The sequence below is a fragment of the Ceratocystis lukuohia genome (assembly GCF_044167205.1).
Source record: "Ceratocystis lukuohia strain C4212 chromosome Unknown Supercontig6_pilon, whole genome shotgun sequence".
In the NCBI taxonomy this organism is placed as follows: Eukaryota; Fungi; Ascomycota; class Sordariomycetes; order Microascales; family Ceratocystidaceae; genus Ceratocystis; species Ceratocystis lukuohia.
In genome coordinates this window covers 3,006,514-3,026,832 of record NW_027263525.1, presented here as the reverse complement: position 1 = coordinate 3,026,832, position 20,319 = coordinate 3,006,514, and the positions used below count along the sequence as shown (strand labels likewise).

Here is a 20,319-nt window from a genome sequence, read left to right as displayed (position 1 = left end):
CCGTGAAGGGATGTGTTTTAATTTGCATATTGTTGGGCTTTGTTGTTTTGATGTTTGGTTATTTGTAGAGGTTGGGTTGACGAACTGATCGACCGATTCGACAAGATCAAGATGATGAAATGATTTTATGCTATCATGACGGAAAAAAAAGAGGCTATTATTATTCTATTAAATATTTATTGTTTGTGGCCGTCGTCGTCTTGATTGCTTGCCCTAATATTTGGGGGTTATCCCTAGGTTTAGGCGAATGTTCCTTCCCTTTAGGTAGTTCCCTATGAAGGGAACTCGGCCACTCTCGTTCTTGCTTTTTTTGTTCTTTTTTTAGTCTGCTATTTTGCTGGAGGTACGTATGGCTATAGCTATGGTGCTTTTTTTTCATTTATCGCCAGTCCGTAGACATTAAATAAATCCAAGTTTAAGTTCACGTTCAATGCCTTTTCTTTCGACTTGGTGCTGTCCCTTTTCTTGTTTATCTTTCCATGTTTGTTCCGTGACCAACCTCCCCACAAGACCTCGTCCTCTGTTCCGGTTGTTAAATATCTATGTATTATTTGCCTTCCTATCCTACTCTGGCTAATACAAGTCACTCCGTACCCTACGCCTACAATAGAGAACAAGTCTCTATCTAATACGGCCATTATAGTCTTGTTTGCCGGGTGGAGCTACCAAAATTCCTCCAGCTCCCTCCTTCCCTTTCGCTGCAGCTAGGGTTGTGGCATCGTGGCTTGTACCTTTGTACCTTTACGTTTGTATCTCTCAGTAGGGTTTGACTCGCTTTCCCCTTTACTGTCTTCATATATTATACCTTGACGACCTCTTATTTGTGCATTATTCTTTCCAGTTGTTCTTTTTATCCTCAATCGCTGTTTTGCGCATTGTCTTCAATTCTTAGTCGTCTTCGGCCGCCCTGCACGTCCGTCCATCTATAGGTCCCATTCGTTCAAAGTCCTATACGTGTCTCGACCCCGCTCCTTTCCGCTACCATGTCTACTACCGAGCTCTTCTCTGCCGACCTTATCTCCCCCGAGGTCGCAGCCCAGCTTCCCGAGGGCTACATTGCCCGGTCTCTACGGGCATCTGATTATGCAACTGGATTTCTGGACTGTCTCCGCGTCCTGACAACGGTCGGTGATATTACGGAGACTGCCTTCCACGAGCGCTTTGAATGGATGGCCAAGCAGGATGGTTATTATGTTCTTGCTATTGAGGACACGGCTACTGGCAAGATTGTTGGCACTGGTGCGTTGATTGTTGAACGCAAGTTGTAAGTTGTCATTGAGGGTTGGGCGGGATGGACGGGCTAGGATTAGGTATTCCTGTCAGTCACTTGCTTGGCTATTGTCCTCCATTCCCCTATACACTTCCATTCCAATGCTCGCGTACTACCCCTCGATTGCATATTTTAGCCGCGTATTTGTTGTCGGACAGCTTGCTAACATTCCCTTTTCTCTTCAGCATTCACAATCTCGGCCTTGTTGGCCATATTGAAGACATTGCTGTTGCTAAGGACCAGCAGGGTAAAAAGCTAGGCCTACGTATTATCCAGGCCCTTGACTTCGTCGCTGCCAAGGTTGGGTGCTACAAGAGCATCCTAGACTGCAGCGAGGCCAATGAGGGTTTCTACATCAAGTGTGGGTTCCGCAGAGCTGGCCTTGAGATGGCTCACTACTATGAGGACAAGACCAAGTCGCAGTAAGGAGAGACAGCCAGCAAGCAATTGCAAAGACATTACATTATCAATTGTAGTTGCCAACCTTTTACGAGGTCAAGTTTGTGGGTGTAGTATGAACGCATGAGTTGAGCCCCGGCTTTATATGGCCGGTCTCTGCCGTGGAAATCCCACCTGATACGAAACGAAGCGAGCTAGCTGGAAGCGAGACTAAAGAAGCCGCCTCCTTTTCCATACCCACCAAAACAGCTACAAAGGGAATAAAACTATCCAAGGACAAAAGGACAGAACACAGTATATCCATATACACAGACATCTACAGTTACACATAGCTGCTGACCCTCTCCCTCTCCCGCCTCCGCCACCGGACATCTGCTACAGATGGCTGCATACAAAGTCGTGCAGGTCTTGTGATTAGAGCTAGGCGAATACAGCCACAAATAACCCACCGCATATAAAGCAGCATACTTGTTCAAAAAAATCTCTGTCCGTTGCGTTTACCTGAAGGAAACTAGTGCAAGTTGTGTCTCACTCCTGTCTTACGTATGCTAAACAATGGTATGTTTTTATAGGCTCAACCAGATACGGACAATGGCAAGCTTAGAGCTAGCTGAACATAGGTAAAAAGAACCCCTCTGCAAATGGGCACGGCGCGCCAGCGAACATGTTTCACCAGTGAATAGCTGGACAATTTACAATAGATTTAAATTGGGAACGCTTTATTGACATAGATTCTAGTTAATCATAGTCGAAACCCTACAAGTCTAGGTTTAATATATCCATCACCAAGCTGCCATAGATGATCTCTCGCTGGTCTGGTACATCCCCTCAAACACCAACGCCCTGTTTCATGTGCTTACGGCAGTACCACTATAGGAGAGGCGGAAAAAAGGATCCACAACGTTGAAAGCACGCAGGTAAATTCGCAAGAGATACCATAACTAAGAGTCTCTGCAATCTAGAACCTAGCCTCAGAAATAAGCTTGCTGGAAGCACCCATTGGATTAGACAAAGAAGTTGTAGAGGCGAGAGGTGCTGCAGCGGGACGGAAGGGCATGGTAGTAGCGAACAGATATGCTAGGCTAGGTAATGCTGTGTCAGATAACACCAGAGCCAGAGAACGGATAGCTTGAAGAACGGGCGGTCTCCCCATTGACCGGAGACTTTTCTACGCTTTTCAGCGTAGCTTCCACCCTTTTATATATATAAGAATTAGAGAGTGCGGGGTTTTATTAAAGCCCCTGACATCCCTCTTTTCTTTAGCCTCTTTCCACCCATTATCCCAGATCCGATATACCCAACATAGCGGCAAGCCCCGTCCGTACCTTCCCCGTTTAATTATAACGTCCGCCGAACTCTCCGCGCCGGTCTTGCGGCGCTATCCACTTTTATTTCTTGTGCTCAACTTTGATTTTACGCTGATAATCTCCGGTACGAAAGATCAACCCCCGGTCGTTCCTCCTAGAAGAAGATACAAGTTAGTTGTAGAACGACATGGCTGACGCTGACACGAGCGAAGTCGCATGGAGAATAAGAATAGCTCGAAAATGCTTGACGAATTTCGTTCGACCTTAACGCGTTTGCGCATTGCCTCATTGCAATCACAGTAAGTTTTCGCAAGCTTTTGATACCACTTATGGCGATGAATAATACGGCCTGATAACGCTTTGTTACGTTTGCTGGCACTAACATTCATGCTCTTTTCCTCCGTTCACCCCCTCCCGTAGCGTTCTTAGCAAAGGGAACTTTGCACGTTCTAGAAACAGCCCCGTCCGTCGCCAGCGAAGCCGGGTCACTCTTGTCCAAATTAGTACGAACCAAAACCAGCGCCAGCAGCTGGCGTTCGCTAGACAGCGTGTGATTAGAGTAGTCGTAAGAGTCGGCGATGTATAGTTTCTTTTTTTTAATTCTTTTTCCTAGCTAGCTTGCTGACACGTTCTGTTTGTGGCCAAATGAGGCAGTGTACTGTGATTGCGAGTCATGAAATAATTTTTGGTGTGGTAGTGAGACAAAATGATTGCGAGCCATGACCAAATGGGCCAATCATATGCTATGTCCCGAGTCATGATATCGAGGTTACTTTCTTGGTTTGGTACCCAACGCATGCCGGCAGCACTTGGTGGCCTGGCGCATCAGGGCGGATGAAAGGACGAAAGGCAAAAAAGATATAACGCCCCCTCCATTGTTTCTTTCGGCCTTATCTTGGCTGTTATATGCGAAGATCGGTGACTTATTACGTGCATCTTACTTCCAGTCCTCCGAGTCCTCCCGGAGCTGAACAGATAGAGGAGCCGGACTTCTAGACCCGGCCTTTTTTTTCGTACTGCAGTAGATTTGAAGCTCCGTTTTCTCACCTAGTACTTACTTGTTATGACTATGCAGTAGCCAGTATGGGGGGAGGGGGTAAAGAGATAACTTTTAACCCTGTATTTGCCAAAACTTGTCGTAGTGGTTATTTGTCCGCCTCTATCTATAGGATAGGATACAGGGTTTTCACTAGAAATCGTTTTCTCTTTTTGGAGTTATCTGTCTCTAAAAGAGCCCTTGTAGATGGGGGTAGACGAATAAATGTCCAAGTAGAATTCCATCGTCTTCTTATCTGCGTTTCTCAATGACGTTAGCCGGGGGCGGCCAACATCTAGACAAGGATTAGTCCATTGCTCACAGCATCATCTAAGCGGAGTGTTTGCCTACCTAGCTGTGTGAGTCTTCGTTCTCGGCTTGGCGCATATGCTCGTTCCGAGCATGTTGGCGACATCTGGGATTCATATCTTCTTCACTCGGGGCTTCTGCATATATAAAGCCAGAACCTCCCCACGTTTCATCCAGGAGTTTCTTTTCCCAACTCGTCTATCAAGATACTTCGCTCAACATCTTGCCTTCATATACAATATATATACAGGTATATATTTTCATTTATCAAGTACTCCCCTCACTCAACCACAATGAAGAACTGGATGATGGGCAAGGACGCCTTTGAGGAGACTGCTCCTCACCACGAAGGCATGAAAGCTTTGTGGGAGACCAAGTGGAAGCTTGTGGTAAGTTCCTTTCTTCCTCCCCCCCCCCCCTCTACACTTTCCCCTCTTATCTGTCTGACTAACAATGATCTTCTCTACAGTGCCAACGATCCGTGTACCCTTTCCAGGAAGGTAAATATGAGGACTTCGAGCCTATCTTCCAGCATCTGATCGAGGTATGTTCACCAGAAAACATGATAAATAATTGACTAGCTATCCAGCCACCCGCTTGTAATTGCCACCCACTAATTTGACCTTGCTCATGTCTACAGAACAACATCAACGATGGCTATTCTGCCGAGTACTCCCTGGCCTTCGTTCCCACTGCCGAGCGTCTCGACCGCGAGGCCGAGGCTTTGCTGGAGACTGATCCTGCTGCCGCCAACAAGCTGTGGCTTCGTGCCTCGGCTGTGCTACGGGTTGCTCGTCTCCCGTACTTTGCAGCCTATCCCGAGCCCAGCTGCCCTGTAAAGCTCAAGATCTTTGAGATGCAGAAATCCATCTTCCTCAAGGCAGGCTCCAGATGGAAATGTCCTGTCCAGGACCTAATGATCCCTCATGTATACGCCGCTGGCAATGACTGGAAGGAGATTCCTGCCTATGTTCGCACCCCGACTAATGCCGCTACTCAGCCGGCCCCCACCATCATCCTCATGACAGGCCTGGATGGCTACCGCTGCGATAACTCAGTCCGTTGTGATAGGTTCCTAGACCGTGGCTGGGCCTCAGTTGTCGTCGAGGTTCCTGGCACTGGTGATTGCCCTGCTGATTCTGCCGACCCCGACAGCCCTGACCGCCTGTGGACTAGTCTGCTGGCTTGGATGAAAGCTGATGGCCGCTTCGATATGTCCAAGGTCATGGTGTGGGGCGGTAGTGCTGGTGGGTACTACGCCATCCGCATTGCCCATACCCACAAAGACCAGCTGATTGGAGTTGTGGCCCAGGGAGCTGGATGCCACTACTTCTACGACCCCGAATGGCTGAGCAAGGCTGACGACCACGAGTATCCGTTTAAGTAAGCCCATCCTTTTTCCCTTCGTAGTGTTGGATAAATGGCTAATCAACAACGATTGTGTCATAGGCTATCCCCTGCTATGGTTCGTAAGCATGGATTCAGCTCGGTTGAGGAGTACGTGAATAACGTTCAGAAAAGATTCTCGCTCTTAGAAACTGGCATTTTACACAAAGAGTCGACCCGCTTGCTTCTTGTCAACGTAAGCTTTCACTTGCCTGCAAATATAGCAATTCCTATCTTGACAACTTACTGACCGCAAACTATAGGGTACTAAGGATGGCCTCGTACCCATTGAGGATGCCACCATGCTCTTCGAGTACGGCTCACCCAAGGAAGCTCGTCTGATCACAGACGCCATCCACATGGGCTACCCGGCCGCCAACAAAGTTGTCTTGCCGTGGTTGGAGGATGTTATGGCCAAGGAGATCATCAACTCTGTTTGAGAGATTGGCGTTATGACAAACATGGTCAAGGCTTAGGATATTAGTGTGGAAGATGGGGCGGAGAAGGTGGATAGATATATGGCAATAACTCTTTCCAGAAGAGCATGTTGGATAAATTAACACCAAGACAACAGATCCGAGTGAATAAGATGAGAAGTAGTAACGAAACGGAAACCAGAGCACGCAAAGAACGGAAATGACCAAGTGCTGTTAAGAACCGCCCATGCAACAAGTAAAATAGAATAAGAAGCAAACCGGGTAGAAAACAAAAAGGAAGCCGAGTCTAGCCACAGGTGTGCTATCTAAATGACGAAGGAAGGAAAACAAAATGGGGGTAGGGTTACTATACAAGAGTAGAAACGGGAAGAAGACCAAGGAGAATGAGACAAGCCAGACGACAAGTGTCAATCTATCTTAACCTGCAATTAGCACCCAGAGTAGAAAGAATATCATTAAAACACCTGCAGTTAATGGGTTAGCGAAATGACAGGAAAGATATAGTGGGTGATCTGGAGTTGGTTTGGCGTCTTGGGGTGTTTTGTGTGCCGCATTGTAACAGGGAAACTTACCAAACATCTTGGCCAAGAGCCAACGGTTGCTTGACACGCGTGACCAGTACTTCATCAGCTCACGTTGTGCGCCCTCCACGTTATCCACGATGTCCTCCGTATTAGCATCGATACGCTCAATCATGTTGCCTTGTTCCTGTACCATTTGCGCCAGCTGGCCAAAGATACCGCCCAGCTCGCTGATGGTCTGCTCAATGTTAAGGATAGCGTCGGAGCGTTGGTTGATGTAAGAGCTGCCGTCAGCCTGTGTGCCCTCTTCCATGACGAGCAGTTGTTGGTCGCTGACCATTGGGTTGAGTGAAAGAGTGTCTGCCGCTTCAACTCCACCACCCATGCCGAGGGCAAACCCGGGGACGGGAGATGCACGACTAGGAGTTCCATAGAGCGGCGAAACACCGGCGGCTCCAGCAGCTGGCGGGGGTGCGCCGGGGTGATGCTGTGTGGCAGCAGATACGGAGCTAATAAAATTCTCGGTTCGCGACTTGCTTGCTGCAATATTGCGTGTACGCGCCTCCAGCACGCCCTGGAAATTGGCACCAACATCCGTCAATCGTTGCTGTAGTAGGATAGCTACGTTACGGTTGTGTTCACCCTCCTGATCAACACCCGATGCCGTTGACCCCCGAGGATGTTGCGCTTTACTGAGGGCTTGTAGCGCCGAGATATCGCGGTTGAGTGCCGACAAGTCCTGCTTGATAATAAAGGTCAACTCGTTAACCTCAACTGGACGATCATCGAAGAGTGTCCGGCGCTTGGCCAGCTGTGCTAATTTCTCAAGCTTAGCCATAGTAGCAGCAATGCCACGCCCAATAGTGGCGGCTTTGCGGGCAAAGTCGGTCTTGCGCTGGTGCGGGCTATTACCCGATGCATATGAGGGGTCATGTGGGCTCGCGGCGCGTTTTTGGGCATCGGTAAGAAGTGATTGGCGTTGGGCACTAGGTTTGTTGTTCGTTTGGCGACGTTGAGCCTGTGCAAGGACTTGGCGGAACTCGCTGGTTCGGTCTTGGACGGAGGTGACAGCCATGGTTATGGCTGAGGCTTAGATCGATGTTGAGACTGGCGGGTGCAGAGACGCGACAAGATCAAGCGCAGATTGTTGAGACTGGCTAGTTGTTTTAAAGGGAGCAGTTTGTTGATGTAAAGAAACCGAGTTGTCGCAATCGTGGTCCGTATTTTATTGCAATATGTGGTCGAAGATAAGGAAGGAAGGCGCGAAAAAAAAAACGTGGAGGAGAAATGAGGAAGAAATGAAAACGGCAGGATACCAGAAGAACAGGTGGTTGTTGCTAAGATTAAAAGATGTTGAAGGGGGGAACACAGACACACGAGAAAGGAAAGAGCTACAACATATGGAAGGATAGAAGAGGAGAGAGAAAGAAAAAAGTAGAAAAGTAGAAAAGTAAAAAAGTAAAAAAAAAAAACATACACATACACATGCAGGAGATAAACGTGAAGACGAAGAGAAAAAAAAACCAAAGATAAACCTAACCAAGCTCCCTTTTTTCGTTGTCTTCAAGAATCGTTGTTCCGCTGCTAGCACACTCAAACACGAACCTATCGATCCTCAACAGGGGAAGAAAAACTATTAATATGTTCCCAAAAACAGGGAGGGTAATAACCAACAATCTCACAGAAGCTTAGGCGTTTCCCCTACCTTCTGTCAACTGTTTTCTTAGCTGCTGCGCCACAGTTCGGATAGCCTCTATGGGGCGCAGCGCCACAGGAGTGCATGACAAAGTTTACAGTAAAAGTAAATACCATGACAAGATCTACAGTTCATTGATAGTATTATATACAATTAAATTAGGTCATAAAATCATTACTAATGATACACTAGGTAAGCTCTTGTAGAAAAGGGCCCCCTCTAAACGCCTTTGTCCCTCTTAATCTCATCTTCTTACAGCCCGGCCCCAACAACGGCTCGAAGTTCTGCCTCCAGGTCGATCATCAGGTATGGCCCCAGGGCAAACCCAGCAGCTGCATGTGGTCGGGCCGGAGTCCGGATGGCTGTCGCAACCATGTAATCCTCTCCTAAGCTGCGTAGCTCAATGCGGGCATCGTGCACTGGCACCCCATGCAGACAAACGTTAAAACCATCAACGACACCCGTGCCTGGTACAGGCGGGTGGAAGCTGCGAAATTCCAGGGCAGTAATCCACGGTGCCGTCAGCGCTTGGCCATCCATCTTAACATAAGCCTCGCGTAGACACCACAATGCGTAGAAGTAACGCAGACGGAAATCAGCTTCCTGGCTGCTAGCAGGTGCGATATGCGGTGGCGTGCACAGACTCTTGAGGTAACGCAGTTCGGCAGGCGCAAATATCTCAGCATAGACGTCAACATGACTATCCCAGGCATCAGAGGCAGCAAGGCCGGCGAGATCACGTGAGCGGCGCTCGCTAGTGCTAACAATGTCGACGCCGACCTCGACAATGCCAGCAAGTGGGTCATTTTCAGTGGCGCGTGGGTATCCACAGACAGCGGCAAGCACAACAAGACCATCCTGATGACTGATATTGAAGGCTACTGGCTCTGAGTTGGTGGCAGTACAGCGATACACGGGCTTCTGGTGGGAGTCAGGTTGAGCGTGAGCTTCGGACCATGGCACATTTGCATAGCGCGAGATCAGCAGGCGCTTGAGAAGGCTTGAGACAAGACTGAGTTTTGCATCTTTGGCGAAGACAAAGCCAAGGGCCTTTTGTCTCTCGGCGTATGTCAAGAGGGAGAGGGGGAGTTTGGCCTAGTAAAGAAATAATGGGGGATATCAGAGAAGGCGTTAAGAGAGGATAGACGAAACATACAGACAAGGAGTCAAAAGGCAAGCAAATCATGTGATACTTACAGCATGCAGCAAATCGCTAGTTTGCACAGCACTGGGCCATAACTTGCGGGTGTCGACAACCCATTGGACGACAGTAGCCTTAGGTGATGATAGATTGTTTGCGGCAACGGCCATAGTAAGATGAAGGACAGGGGAGGGTCAGAAGAGGCAAGGATGAAAGAAAAGGGAAAAACAATAGGAGGGGCGCGAAGAGGGGAGAAGAGGTTCCAATACACAAGGGCAGCCCAAGAGACAGCAAGGCTGAAATACAAGACCAGAACCAGGAGTCAGACAGACGCAGACTTTGGATAGTAAGTGGAAATAAAGATCTCGGCCCGCGTGGTTGGCAGTGTCAAGAAGGGGAATATAGGAAATGGTAGGAGCCAAAGGCCAACAATGTTAAGATCAAGACACAAGCACAAATCAGAGGCAAGGGAAAAGGAAAGGGGGGAGAGAAAACGAGGCAAACAAGAGTGGAAGAGACAATTGCCTAGTATAAATAGGCGATATACTGTGACAGAAATACAGCGAAGCTAGTGGAAAAAGACCAGCAGTGACAGAAAAATACGGACCTCACCAGAGTCTCTGCAAACAACAAGGTGAAAGCAAGAGCACAGCGGAGACCCCAATAGAGACCGACACATAAAACCTGAGGCAGCAGCAAAAGGACAAAGCAAAGGCTAAAAAAGACCTCGAGGCAAGATGGACAACAGTCACTCAAAAATAGGCAAATACAAGCCGAGGCCGATGGGTCGCAAGTTCGTTATCGTCAAAAAGCCCGGGTCTTGTTAGAGCAGGAGGCTCCACTTAGTGTGACACAAAGGACAGCAAAGAGTCAGGTTAGGTCGAGTTGGGCGGGGACATGGAGATGTGATAAGAGAAAAGCGGAGATGATTTGGACAGCAAGCGGACTAGCGTAAGTGGGGCTGAAGGCTTTGGGTAAGGAGCGCAGAAGGAAGGAAGGTACAACCAGCAAAAGAGAAGGTGAAAAGACAGGTTATTGATGCTTAGGGTCTAGCAGATAGCCTTTTAGGGTCTAGCGTAACTTTGGACCTGTTTTTTTTCGTGGTTGCACTTGATCTAGTCAGGTTTTGCATTTTTGGCGTTGGGCTAGGTTAGATTTGACCTTGATCGTCTACCTGTATGTTTGTTTGCAGTTTGGCCATAGTCTATGAGCACAGGCATGTTAGATGTAGTACATTTGTTTTAGTGTATGAAGTTTTGCATGTTTACACAAGCAAGAAAACTGAAGCTTATCATTGTCGAAAGAGAGTATTGTTGCTGTTGCAGTTTGTTTGATGAGCCGCCGTGGCATCTTATAGCATTACCATATATTCTATCCAGTCGTCTCATCATCGTCCTTAGCATGGTGTGTGGCCTGCTGGCATGATCTGTCTTTGTCTCGTGTCATGCCGTCTCGTATCGTTCTGTGTGCGTCATCGACAAAGACTAGCCAATGTCCCCACTTTTCCTTTCTGTTTGAGCTTTTTGCCTCACAAGGCAGCCAGTAAAGCCCAGTGGGGCACAACCAGAGTGTAGGGAGGAGATAAAGTAAAGTATAGTTAAGCTGAGGTAAAGCGACAAAGCATGACAATCAAGCCGCGATCAAACTCTTGCATCAGCCAACCAACAAGGCCACAAAACCAAACGCACCCCAGCGTAATAAGACAACGTGACATAGGCACGTGCAGACGGCGAATGAGAGGAGCGAGAAGAGTGAGATAATAAAGAGATTTAAGTGGGGATTATGCTATCTCGTCTTCCTTCCTCTCTCCGTTGATGTCATTCGCTGGCCACGGGTCATAGTAGTGGTGCTAGCCGGGCCGTAGGCTGTTTGTGCTGGAGGTAAGTGTGTACTTTCATGCATACATTAGCAAGTGGTGGGATGTCGCTCCATCTGCTGCTGCGTAATATACCGGAAAACCTATCTTCGGGTACAGATGGGCCAGAACAAGGGAGGCACCAAGCCATCAGCCAATCCAAATCCAGTCCAGTCATGCAAATGCAATAACCTGTGTTGCCCAAAAATGAGGACTAGGAGCAAAGGAAGGCACAAACAAGAGAGAGAGAGAGAGAGAGAAAGGAAGAGAGAAAAAAGCTAACCGGTGAAAAATATTGTGGCTGGAATTCATCCAAGTTCCTTCCTATTCTTCAGCATTCTTTCCCTTCCCATTCGTCGGTATTTTGTCAACGTTCCGGATAAATTCAGTGGTGAAGTCGAAGGAAGGAGAGAGCGAGGAATGGGGAAAGAGAGAAAAAAAAAAGAGCAGTCCCACAAAATATTGGCGGACAAGAGGTAAGTAAAGGAAGGACAAGGCAATACAAGCAAGGGTACTAGTTTGTTTACTTGAAAGGTACTTCAAACCTTGAAAACACAACTATGCTTGGGTTAGGCTGCGTCCGTTAGGTACGGGCTGAGGGACAGACAGCAAGAAGGACAAGGGAAAAACAGAGAAATAAGAGAAGATTAAAAGGCAAAAGGTCCTCTTCGTGCCAAAGCGGAATGCCACACTGCATTCCCTGCCGTTTGCAGCCTCATTGTTGGCTTGTCTTTGATCACATCCACTACCCCAGTGTGACAAGGTTCTGTTTCTGTATCTCTAGTGCTAGCCCTTGTCCCCCCGGCTTTGTACTCGCCAAGTCACTGTCCACCCTAGGACATGTACAACCCCTCCTTCCTATAGCTCTGCCTCGTGTATAAGAACCTCTGGTTATCCCCGCCTGGATTCTTCCCACTGACTCTTCTCTGCATCTGCTCTCTGCTGATTTCCCTTCTTCTGTCTCTTACTTCCCTCTCTACTTTTTTTTTTCACTTTACACTTCGTCAATTTACCTTTCTCTTCTACGCCCGGGTCGGCTGTCCTCCTGTCCCCTACCGCTATCGGTTTGTGGACCGTCATTATCGCCGGCTTTCTCCACCCGCCACGGTCGTCCTCACTCCTTGACAACGGGCGTTGAGGCAGAGCAGCAGATATTCTCTCGTTTATATTTTTTGTTGTATTTTATTCTTACAGCCATGATATTCTCACTCTTTCCTTTTGAGTCTATCCTTGTCTCTTTTTGTGCACTGTTCTGAGGCGCTTTTTATCTAGTGGTCCTCTCAGTACATATAACATACCTTCGAAGATTTATACCAGCAACCAGTTGATTTCCTATCATTTTCATTTCCTTTACTTTCTTCATTCCCATTTCCTCACTAATTTTTTATTTTTAATTTCTCTTTTGTACGACCTATTTTGGCGCTCAAAAGTCTTATCTTTTCGCTGCTATTCAGCTTTTTTAAACCTTTTTTTTTCCACACTTCGTTTTCCGCCCGCCTTTAGGGTGAAGAGAGCTTCGCCATTTGGTTCCATGACAATCTTCTCCTTGAACGTTACCTGAACTGCTTTGCTCTAGTTTCAAACCTTTCTTCTTCTTTTGCCACTTGGCCCCTTTTAACTGTTTTCATCCTGTACATCTTTCAGGGTTCGTCAGCCCTTTTTGAACACCTTCCTTTTCAACCATCTCTTTTAATTCTTCTTCTTTCCTTCTCAAGCCATCGCGGTTTTTTTTTTTTTTGAAATTGCAATTCTTCGTTTGCAATATCGTCCATCTTAACGCCGACTGTTGGACAACCCGTTGAAACATGGAGGATTTGCTGTTCACTAATAGTATCTTCAGCTCCGCGGAGCCGCAAGACCGACCTGGGGCAAATGCAAGAAACCATGCGGAGGGCCCCTTGCCTTGCTGCGCATGCAGCGTAGATGAGATCTTGAACCTTTTCGTGGTGCAAGGGACTGAGTGTCCGGACGCTAGTTGGTATGCAGCGGGTCTGCTTAGCAGTCTAGGTAGTGCCGGGTACTCACTAATGCGAGGTCTCGCACTTTAATGCGATAATAATAAACATTTAGAAACATTGGTTCTCATTGCAATGATAGCAGAACGTGATTGTGAGCAGCTACTGAAGCATAAACTTACAAGTGGCCTATATGTTGCGTAGTCAATTGTATCATCGTTTCCTATTTTCTCTTTGTCTTGATCGCCACCTGCGTTATTTTGAAGACAAGAATATCCTTCCCAGGCTTCCGAGTCCGAGTTTTCATGTCGTGTTCCTTTTTCTTTTCCTCATTGCGCTTCCTTTCCTCCTCGCTCTGAACAGGGCGTCCATCGGCATCGACTTCCACGATCCTCTCCTTGGTATCTAGACTGCCGTCTTCAGTATATTTCAGCATTAGACCAATCTCGCCCCGTAGTGTGCCCGTACCCCACACTGCTCCTAGGACCGCTGGTACTAGATATAACAGTGCTGGCTGTCCATGTTTAAACACCAGCATGCAGCCCATTGCTGCTAGCAGCCCTGCAACATAGCCTATCATGGATGCTGCGAAATACGTCTTGGAAAATTGCGTGCCGGAAAGACTGAGTGGGAGCGGGGCCATGGCGGAGCTAGACGAGCGTCCAAAGATTGATGGAAGAGTCCAGAGCCAGTCGCCCCATTTGTTCGCTACGCTGATATACCGCGCCTTAGTGGCCATAGTGCGCTGTTGGCTTGTGAGAACGATACTAGGATCAGCTAATTCCTCGGTGGAAGGCGAAGCGGTGGTAGTCTTTAGCTCAACAGTCTCATACTTTATTTTCTTTGCGTAGTGTCGCCACAAATCAAATCGTAGTGCCATTGCCATGACGATTCCTGGCACCACGATATCGCCTAGTCCTAGCATGCTGCCCTTACGACCTGCAGTGGAAGCAACGAGCTTGATAGGGGCATCAAGCTTTGTGGCTACTGTGATCATTAAAGGACTGTCGTGGAAAGGGTTAGCCAAGGCCAAGGATAAAAACATATCACAGAAACATGAAGTTGGAAACTCACGTGTAAAACACCATGACTATATCATATACAAACAGGCCCATTAAAACCAGCGACCCGGTCACGAAAGTCGTTGGCGACAAAATCGAAAATGTCATGTGACACAGGCACACCGCAATTAGATTCGATAGGCTCACAGAGTTTGTGAAATGATACCCTGCTACCGTTGCCACCGCCAGCACTAGCCCGGCAATGTGCTGAATCCGCAGCGTCACCCGCTCGCGCATCGGCAGCCCGCGTGTGACAATAATGCTAAGTCGCCACTTTTGAGTTAGCACGTCACGAAGAGCCCAGAGATACTGGACGAGTATGCCCTCGCTGAGTGCCTGACCCTGACTACCTATCGCCTCTCCACATATTCCAAATGGTAGTGGCCCCACTACGCCGCGATACACAGACCCTCCGGGGCCGCTCTGCATCAACCGGATATGGCCGCTCTTTTCTGGGCAGACCTCATACAGTGTCCCATCCCGCGCCCGCCAGATGCGTGGGAAAATGAGTGATGTAGCTAGAATCAATGCCTGACTCAACGTAGCCGTTACTGAAACTAGCGAGACAATGCAAATGTATCCACGTACAATACGGCTGAGAAGTGTTGGATCATCGAGATACTTGAGCAGACAGTACATGCCATATAGTACGAGAGCAGAGAGAATAGGGAGTAGCACTGCATCGCTGGCATCAAGGCCAGCTTGAAGAGCGGGATCATATTCGTCAGCGTCGTCGTCATCGCTATCAGACTCGGAGCCCGATGCTGATGATCGGGTGGGGCTATGCGGTGAAGCTGATGGCGGACGTGCAAGAGATGAATGTGCCCCAATATATATGCATAGGGAGGCACCACCAACTAGCTGGATAAGCAGGTCGACGATGCCAGCGATTTCGGAAGAGGACGGCATCGATGATGTTCTTAAGAAAAGTGGTGGATTTTATGAGTAACAACAAGCCTAGAAGCAGCAGGTTCAGGCTTCAATAATCGAGGTGTATAATGGAAATCCTTAGCAAGACCTCAAACTTGTGCCTGAGATCAGCAGCTAAGCTGTAACAAATGTTGCACAAGCCGTTGATAGTGGAGAAGCATGTCCAATGACAAGGCTGAAGAGAGCTCTCTGCTCTGTGTATACACTATTTTATGGCCCCACATAAATATATAATGTAATTTATCAGCCTTGTCCTTTCTGAACCCCTTAACTACGACGACGCAAGCATTTTACAAGCAATTAGTAGCCATACATACCTATTTGGCCAGCATGACATCAGTAGTGACACTCGAGACCTCTATGGTACGCCCAATTCCCAACCTTAAGCGCCTTATGTTTAGCACTATCCTACCCATATATTGAGCTAACACCCCCCATAGGGTCCCATTGTCATCGAGCTCTACACTCGACACGCTCCCAAGACCTGCGAGAACTTCCGCACGCTCGCTCAGCGCGGGTATTACAACAATGTACTGATCCACCGTATCATTGCTGACTTCATGATTCAGACTGGTGACCCGACTGGGACGGGACGGGGGGGTGAAAGCATGTGGGGCGGTAAATTCGACGATGAGATTGCGCCGGGGCTGAAGCACACCGGGGCAGGTGTGGTGAGCATGGCTAATGCGGGGCCAAATTCAAACGGATCGCAGTTCTTTATCACCTTGGCCCCAACCCCTTGGCTAGATGGTCTGCACTCGATTTTTGGCAGAGTGCGTAGCGGGATGGCGGTAGTGCGACGGATGGGGCTGGTGAAGACTGGGTTAGAGGATAGGCCGGTGGAGGAGGTTCGGATCATACGGGCTTTAATTGGGGAAGAGGAGGAGGAGAAGAATTACTAAGGACTACAGTTGGGTTAGAGACAAAAAGAAAATTGAATTGAATCCGAGTTTGCACCAGCGCCAGCACTATATTTATGAGAAATGAAGCAAGAATGAGGGATGAAAAATCGAGAAACGCCACCGGGAATTCACCGCAGGATGTGGAACAATAACAGGACAAAGACAAAGCCGTACAAAGAAAAGACAGATATGGACAGAGAGATAGACAAACAGGTAGCCAAAGCAGACCCACGACCCACATACTCAAAAGCTCGGACACAACTCTTACCGTGCCGGCGATGATGCTAACCCCGACTTATCTAGCGCCCGCGCCTTCTTTCCGCCCGCCCCCACACCGCCACCCGTCCCAGGTGGCGCCGGGGGCTTCACCTTTGTCATCTTCTTTAACGGCGATGGTGCCTTGGTCTTCTGCTTCTTGAGATTCATGGCTGCTGCACCCTTAGAAGGCGAAAGCGCTTTGGGAGGTATAATTGGGCTTTCGGACACAGTCCGACGTTGCTTCTCGTCACGGTCTTTCTCCTTCTTCGTTGTTGCGGCTGATGAAGTGGTGGAGAACATGGTGGAACTAGCCGTGGCTGCAGTTGTAGTCGTAGCAGTAGTTCCAGTATTGGGAATCGGTACAGGGGTCATAGACTTAGCCTTAATCTTGATCTTGGGCGTTGGCACGGCTGTGACCTTCATCTTCTTCTTCTTGGGGCCCGGTTCAGGTAGAGGATCTGAATCAGCATGTGCGTCCGAGTCCCTATCTACTACAGCCACTGCGACCGAGGCAGCGTTCATCTGCGCTAAGTCGCGTTTACGTGAAGAGGTCGAGTCAGTTGTGGCTGTGGCCGTGCCGCTAGATGGCGGTGGCACAGGCGTCCCGCGACGACTCAACGGTGGTGTCGGCTCGTGTTGGCTATTCGCTCCGCTAGCGTTGGCACTACTAATCTTCTGCGCAGCGGCACGACCAGCCACACGACCGCTATTGCCGATGCATGAACCCATATGGTTGTTGAGACGGGTGACCAAGATGCAACGCTTGCACTTGCTACATGTGGCAGACGGGTATGACAGCAGGTTCGCAGGCTTTTGGTCGGCGGGAATATCGATTCGCTTTTCCATGTCCTTCTTCTTCTTGCCACGACCAGGCCCCAACGGCACCCAAGTTTGGCCGTATATGTCGTGGTTAGGCTTATCGATGAAGGGCATGCGCTTGCAGTAAATGACACTAGGGTCAGGCTTCTGCGCGCCCTTGCCATCGACGGGATGATGTAATCGAGGTAGATGGCACTTGGGACATACAGTTTCTTTGATAGTTTTAAGAGGGTTTCCCTTGAGCGTAACGCGGCCTTCTTCATAAACAGCGGCATCAGTTTCAGTGCGCACTTCGGGGTGGATATCGAGCGAGCCATCAGTGGCATCAGCGGCCTGTTTTTCAACGCGAATAGCAGCAGTGACGGCACGGGCCATTTTCTCATCGCGGTGAGTCTTCATGACAAGGTCATGGAGGATATTATAGAGGGCATCGTCGAGGATTTCGGTGGCCTGACAGAGGCGATGTTAGCCGTGATACTGCGCGTCGGGGAGTAAGTTGAAATGAATTTTCGGGCTATGCGTAGACTTACTAGCACTTCCAGGTCGGGCGCATTTGCCGACGGATAAAGAATAGCCGCATGACCGGGCATAGTGGCGGGACAAATACACAGGCGGGTTGGATGCAGGGGCGGCAATATTTGTTAGATGATGGGATGAATGAATTGATGATGCGAATGAGAAAAAGGAAGGATTAAATAAGTAAGTAGTAAATTAGGTTAGCATAAAGGAAGATATCCACGAATATGCAAGCCACTAAGGTGAGCGCAAGAGAGGTGCTGAAATAATCGCAGAAAATCGAAAAAAAAAGGTTAAAAAAATTGTAGAATACACTACCGAAATTGCTATTTTTCACTGCAAAGTTTATTCTTCTTAGGCGTCATGATTTTGTAATCTTGGAAGCTAAGAATCTCCAATATATTCACGTTAATCGGCGTTTTTATAACTCTACACGTTGATTGGCTGCCGTACCAAGCCCCAACAACCTCGCAAGCCATTGAAATAAGGGAAAAAGCTGTGGGGATACTAGTCAGAGACGAAGAGAAAATACATAATTTTGGCAGGTCTTTGCCTCCCTTCTTCTCTCTACAAGATCTTCTAGTATCTTAGGACTCTTGATTCTAACTCTTTTAATGTTGTTGCTGTCCTGCACTCATGCACTCTCGTGCTCCTAGGCCCTTGAGTCTCAAACCCTTCCTTCTCCCTCCTGGCCGCGTTCTGCCGGCAGAATATTAGCCCCTATGACACCGCCCCTGCTACTGTAGTTAGCTCACCGCCAATGCCAGCTTGGCTGAAACCAGTCATTCAGACGTTTTCAGTTCCTGAGAAATTAAGGAGAAATCCATCGCCTGTAAATACAGTGGACTCCGCTGTATTTACGACCACCGGAAAAGACCAGCCTTAGGGATAACACTCAACTTCTATCTTCTCTTCCTCCTTCAAAACAAACAACCAAGTTGTCGTTCTCCTAATTTCTTCCCCATAGCATTATCCTGCTACTTGTCTACTTGTATTTATTCTTCGCTCCATATTCTCACTATCATTCTCTACTCATTCTTAGCTACCAACTCACTCACTCCTTCCACCATGTCCCAAGCCAGCATTACTTCCTGGTTTAAGTCCGCCGTATCCCCCTCGACCACGACCACGGCCGTGTCGCAACAACCCTTGCGCACTTCTCAGAAAGCTACCCCGGCACCTCCACCGCCTCCGCAATCTAAATACGCATCACCTCTATCCTCGTCCACGATCCCGTCAACATCCATTTCTCCCTACTCTTCCCGCCCGGCTAGCCCTCCAGCCGCCCCGTTGAACATTCATCCCAATGCTGTGCTACGTCCAATTACAGCTGCAGATATCCCAGCAGTGCGTCGCGTGCTGTCACTAATGCTTGCTGTCTACTATGCCGACAGCTTCTTCAAGCCTATATCTACTGGTGCCCATGCATCCCGCCACTCCCGTGTCATTACGTGGACCGACCCCGTATCCCCAGCACGCCCACCTACCATTGTCGGTGTAATTGTGTGTCGTGTCGAGTCTCGCCCGGGTCATGACGGCCCAGAGTCCGCGCTGTATCTTCAAGCTCTGTGCCTGCTCTCTCCATACCGTGGTCTAGGCCTAATGACTATGGCACTAGACGCTGTCACGCGAGCGGCAACGACCGATGGCGTGAAGGTAGTCGATGCCCATGTCTGGACAGCTAGTGAGGATGCACTAGCTTGGTATGCGCGTCGGGGTTTCCGCCGATCGGACACGCCCATTGAAGGGTACTACCAAAAACTGGATCCTGCTAGTGCATGGGTCGTCAGCCGTGAGGCTGTATCAACAACGGAGGAGAAAAAAGACATGTCATGTGCGAGCAGTATAGCAGGGCCGCTGGCAGCGGCTGCTGTAAAGTTGATGCCTTTTGATGCATCGCCTGCAACTGCGTCTTCAGTTACATCGCTTTCATCCGTATCTGCAGCCGCAGACGAGACAAAGAGCGAGTTTGGGCCGCCTCATGCTGCAGTTTCCCCCTCTCCTGCATCACAGGTGCCACCTCCACCAGGCCCACCGCGTGGAATGTCTTTTCAAAACGCAGCACCGCCGACATCATGGAATGATTTGCCCGAAGATATGGCTGTAGGCTCAGTGAAGGCTACAACGCAGACGAAGACGACAGCAGGGAGTCGCAAGAAGCGGGATCGATCGTATCCAGTACCGACATACTAATGAAAAGTTAGGAACAAAGATAGGAATAGTTCACAATCATGCAAGTATACACGCCTAGACTAAGCTTTAGATGACTTTAAATAATAATAAAAACAAGCGCCAAACTCTCAATCAAACATTGCCATTCCGCTCCCACGTTTAGCAAGATAGCAAATTCAGAGATACGTACGTATATGAGATGACGGAAAACCAACACGCAAACAAGCAAGAGAACGGAACAGAAACCATCGCTATTAACTCTGTCGGTAATCAAGCGAAATATGAAAGATGAAAAATAAAAACTCCCGAAGATCAAAAAAGTGACTAAATCGACCAAGATGACAAAAGA

The 20,319-nt window shown here is 48.5% G+C and overlaps 8 protein-coding genes across 8 annotated transcripts; 4 read left to right on the top strand and 4 right to left on the bottom strand.

Annotated features, from left to right (window-relative positions):
- Positions 1-983: 983 nt before the first annotated feature.
- Positions 984-1,696, top strand: HOO65_060701 (Glucosamine 6-phosphate N-acetyltransferase; the record flags this gene model as incomplete). The annotated part of the gene is made up of 2 exons (XM_071004058.1): positions 984-1,264; positions 1,429-1,696. 2 exons carry the CDS (start codon positions 984-986, stop codon positions 1,694-1,696), a joined length of 549 nt encoding a protein of 182 aa, XP_070858051.1.
- A 2,918-nt stretch (positions 1,697-4,614) lies between these two features.
- Positions 4,615-6,147, top strand: HOO65_060700 (Heptaketide hydrolyase ayg1; the record flags this gene model as incomplete). The annotated part of the gene is made up of 5 exons (XM_071003864.1): positions 4,615-4,710; positions 4,791-4,865; positions 4,962-5,704; positions 5,771-5,903; positions 5,971-6,147. 5 exons carry the CDS (start codon positions 4,615-4,617, stop codon positions 6,145-6,147), a joined length of 1,224 nt encoding a protein of 407 aa, XP_070858050.1.
- A 414-nt stretch (positions 6,148-6,561) lies between these two features.
- Positions 6,562-7,740, bottom strand: HOO65_060699 (Integral membrane protein sed5; the record flags this gene model as incomplete). Its single annotated transcript, XM_071003945.1, has 2 exons — positions 6,562-6,566; positions 6,717-7,740. The coding sequence occupies 2 exons, from the start codon at positions 7,738-7,740 to the stop codon at positions 6,562-6,564; spliced, it is 1,029 nt and encodes a 342-aa protein (XP_070858049.1).
- An 873-nt stretch (positions 7,741-8,613) lies between these two features.
- Positions 8,614-9,672, bottom strand: HOO65_060698 (L-aminoadipate-semialdehyde dehydrogenase-phosphopantetheinyl transferase; the record flags this gene model as incomplete). The annotated part of the gene is made up of 2 exons (XM_071003980.1): positions 8,614-9,456; positions 9,559-9,672. 2 exons carry the CDS (start codon positions 9,670-9,672, stop codon positions 8,614-8,616), a joined length of 957 nt encoding a protein of 318 aa, XP_070858048.1.
- Positions 9,673-13,535: 3,863 nt separating this feature from the next.
- Positions 13,536-15,282, bottom strand: HOO65_060697 (signal peptide peptidase; the record flags this gene model as incomplete). The annotated part of the gene is made up of 3 exons (XM_071003815.1): positions 13,536-14,316; positions 14,783-14,904; positions 14,962-15,282. 3 exons carry the CDS (start codon positions 15,280-15,282, stop codon positions 13,536-13,538), a joined length of 1,224 nt encoding a protein of 407 aa, XP_070858047.1.
- Positions 15,283-15,633: 351 nt separating this feature from the next.
- HOO65_060696 (Peptidyl-prolyl cis-trans isomerase-like 1) lies at positions 15,634-16,205 on the top strand (the record flags this gene model as incomplete). The annotated part of the gene is made up of 2 exons (XM_071004078.1): positions 15,634-15,666; positions 15,744-16,205. 2 exons carry the CDS (start codon positions 15,634-15,636, stop codon positions 16,203-16,205), a joined length of 495 nt encoding a protein of 164 aa, XP_070858046.1.
- Positions 16,206-16,469: 264 nt separating this feature from the next.
- On the bottom strand, positions 16,470-17,872 carry HOO65_060695 (uncharacterized protein; the record flags this gene model as incomplete). The annotated part of the gene is made up of 2 exons (XM_071003893.1): positions 16,470-17,732; positions 17,813-17,872. The coding sequence occupies 2 exons, from the start codon at positions 17,870-17,872 to the stop codon at positions 16,470-16,472; spliced, it is 1,323 nt and encodes a 440-aa protein (XP_070858045.1).
- Positions 17,873-18,866: 994 nt separating this feature from the next.
- HOO65_060694 (N-alpha-acetyltransferase 50) lies at positions 18,867-19,991 on the top strand (the record flags this gene model as incomplete). Its single annotated transcript, XM_071001205.1, has 1 exon — positions 18,867-19,991. The coding sequence occupies one exon, from the start codon at positions 18,867-18,869 to the stop codon at positions 19,989-19,991; it is 1,125 nt and encodes a 374-aa protein (XP_070858044.1).
- Positions 19,992-20,319: the final 328 nt, after the last annotated feature.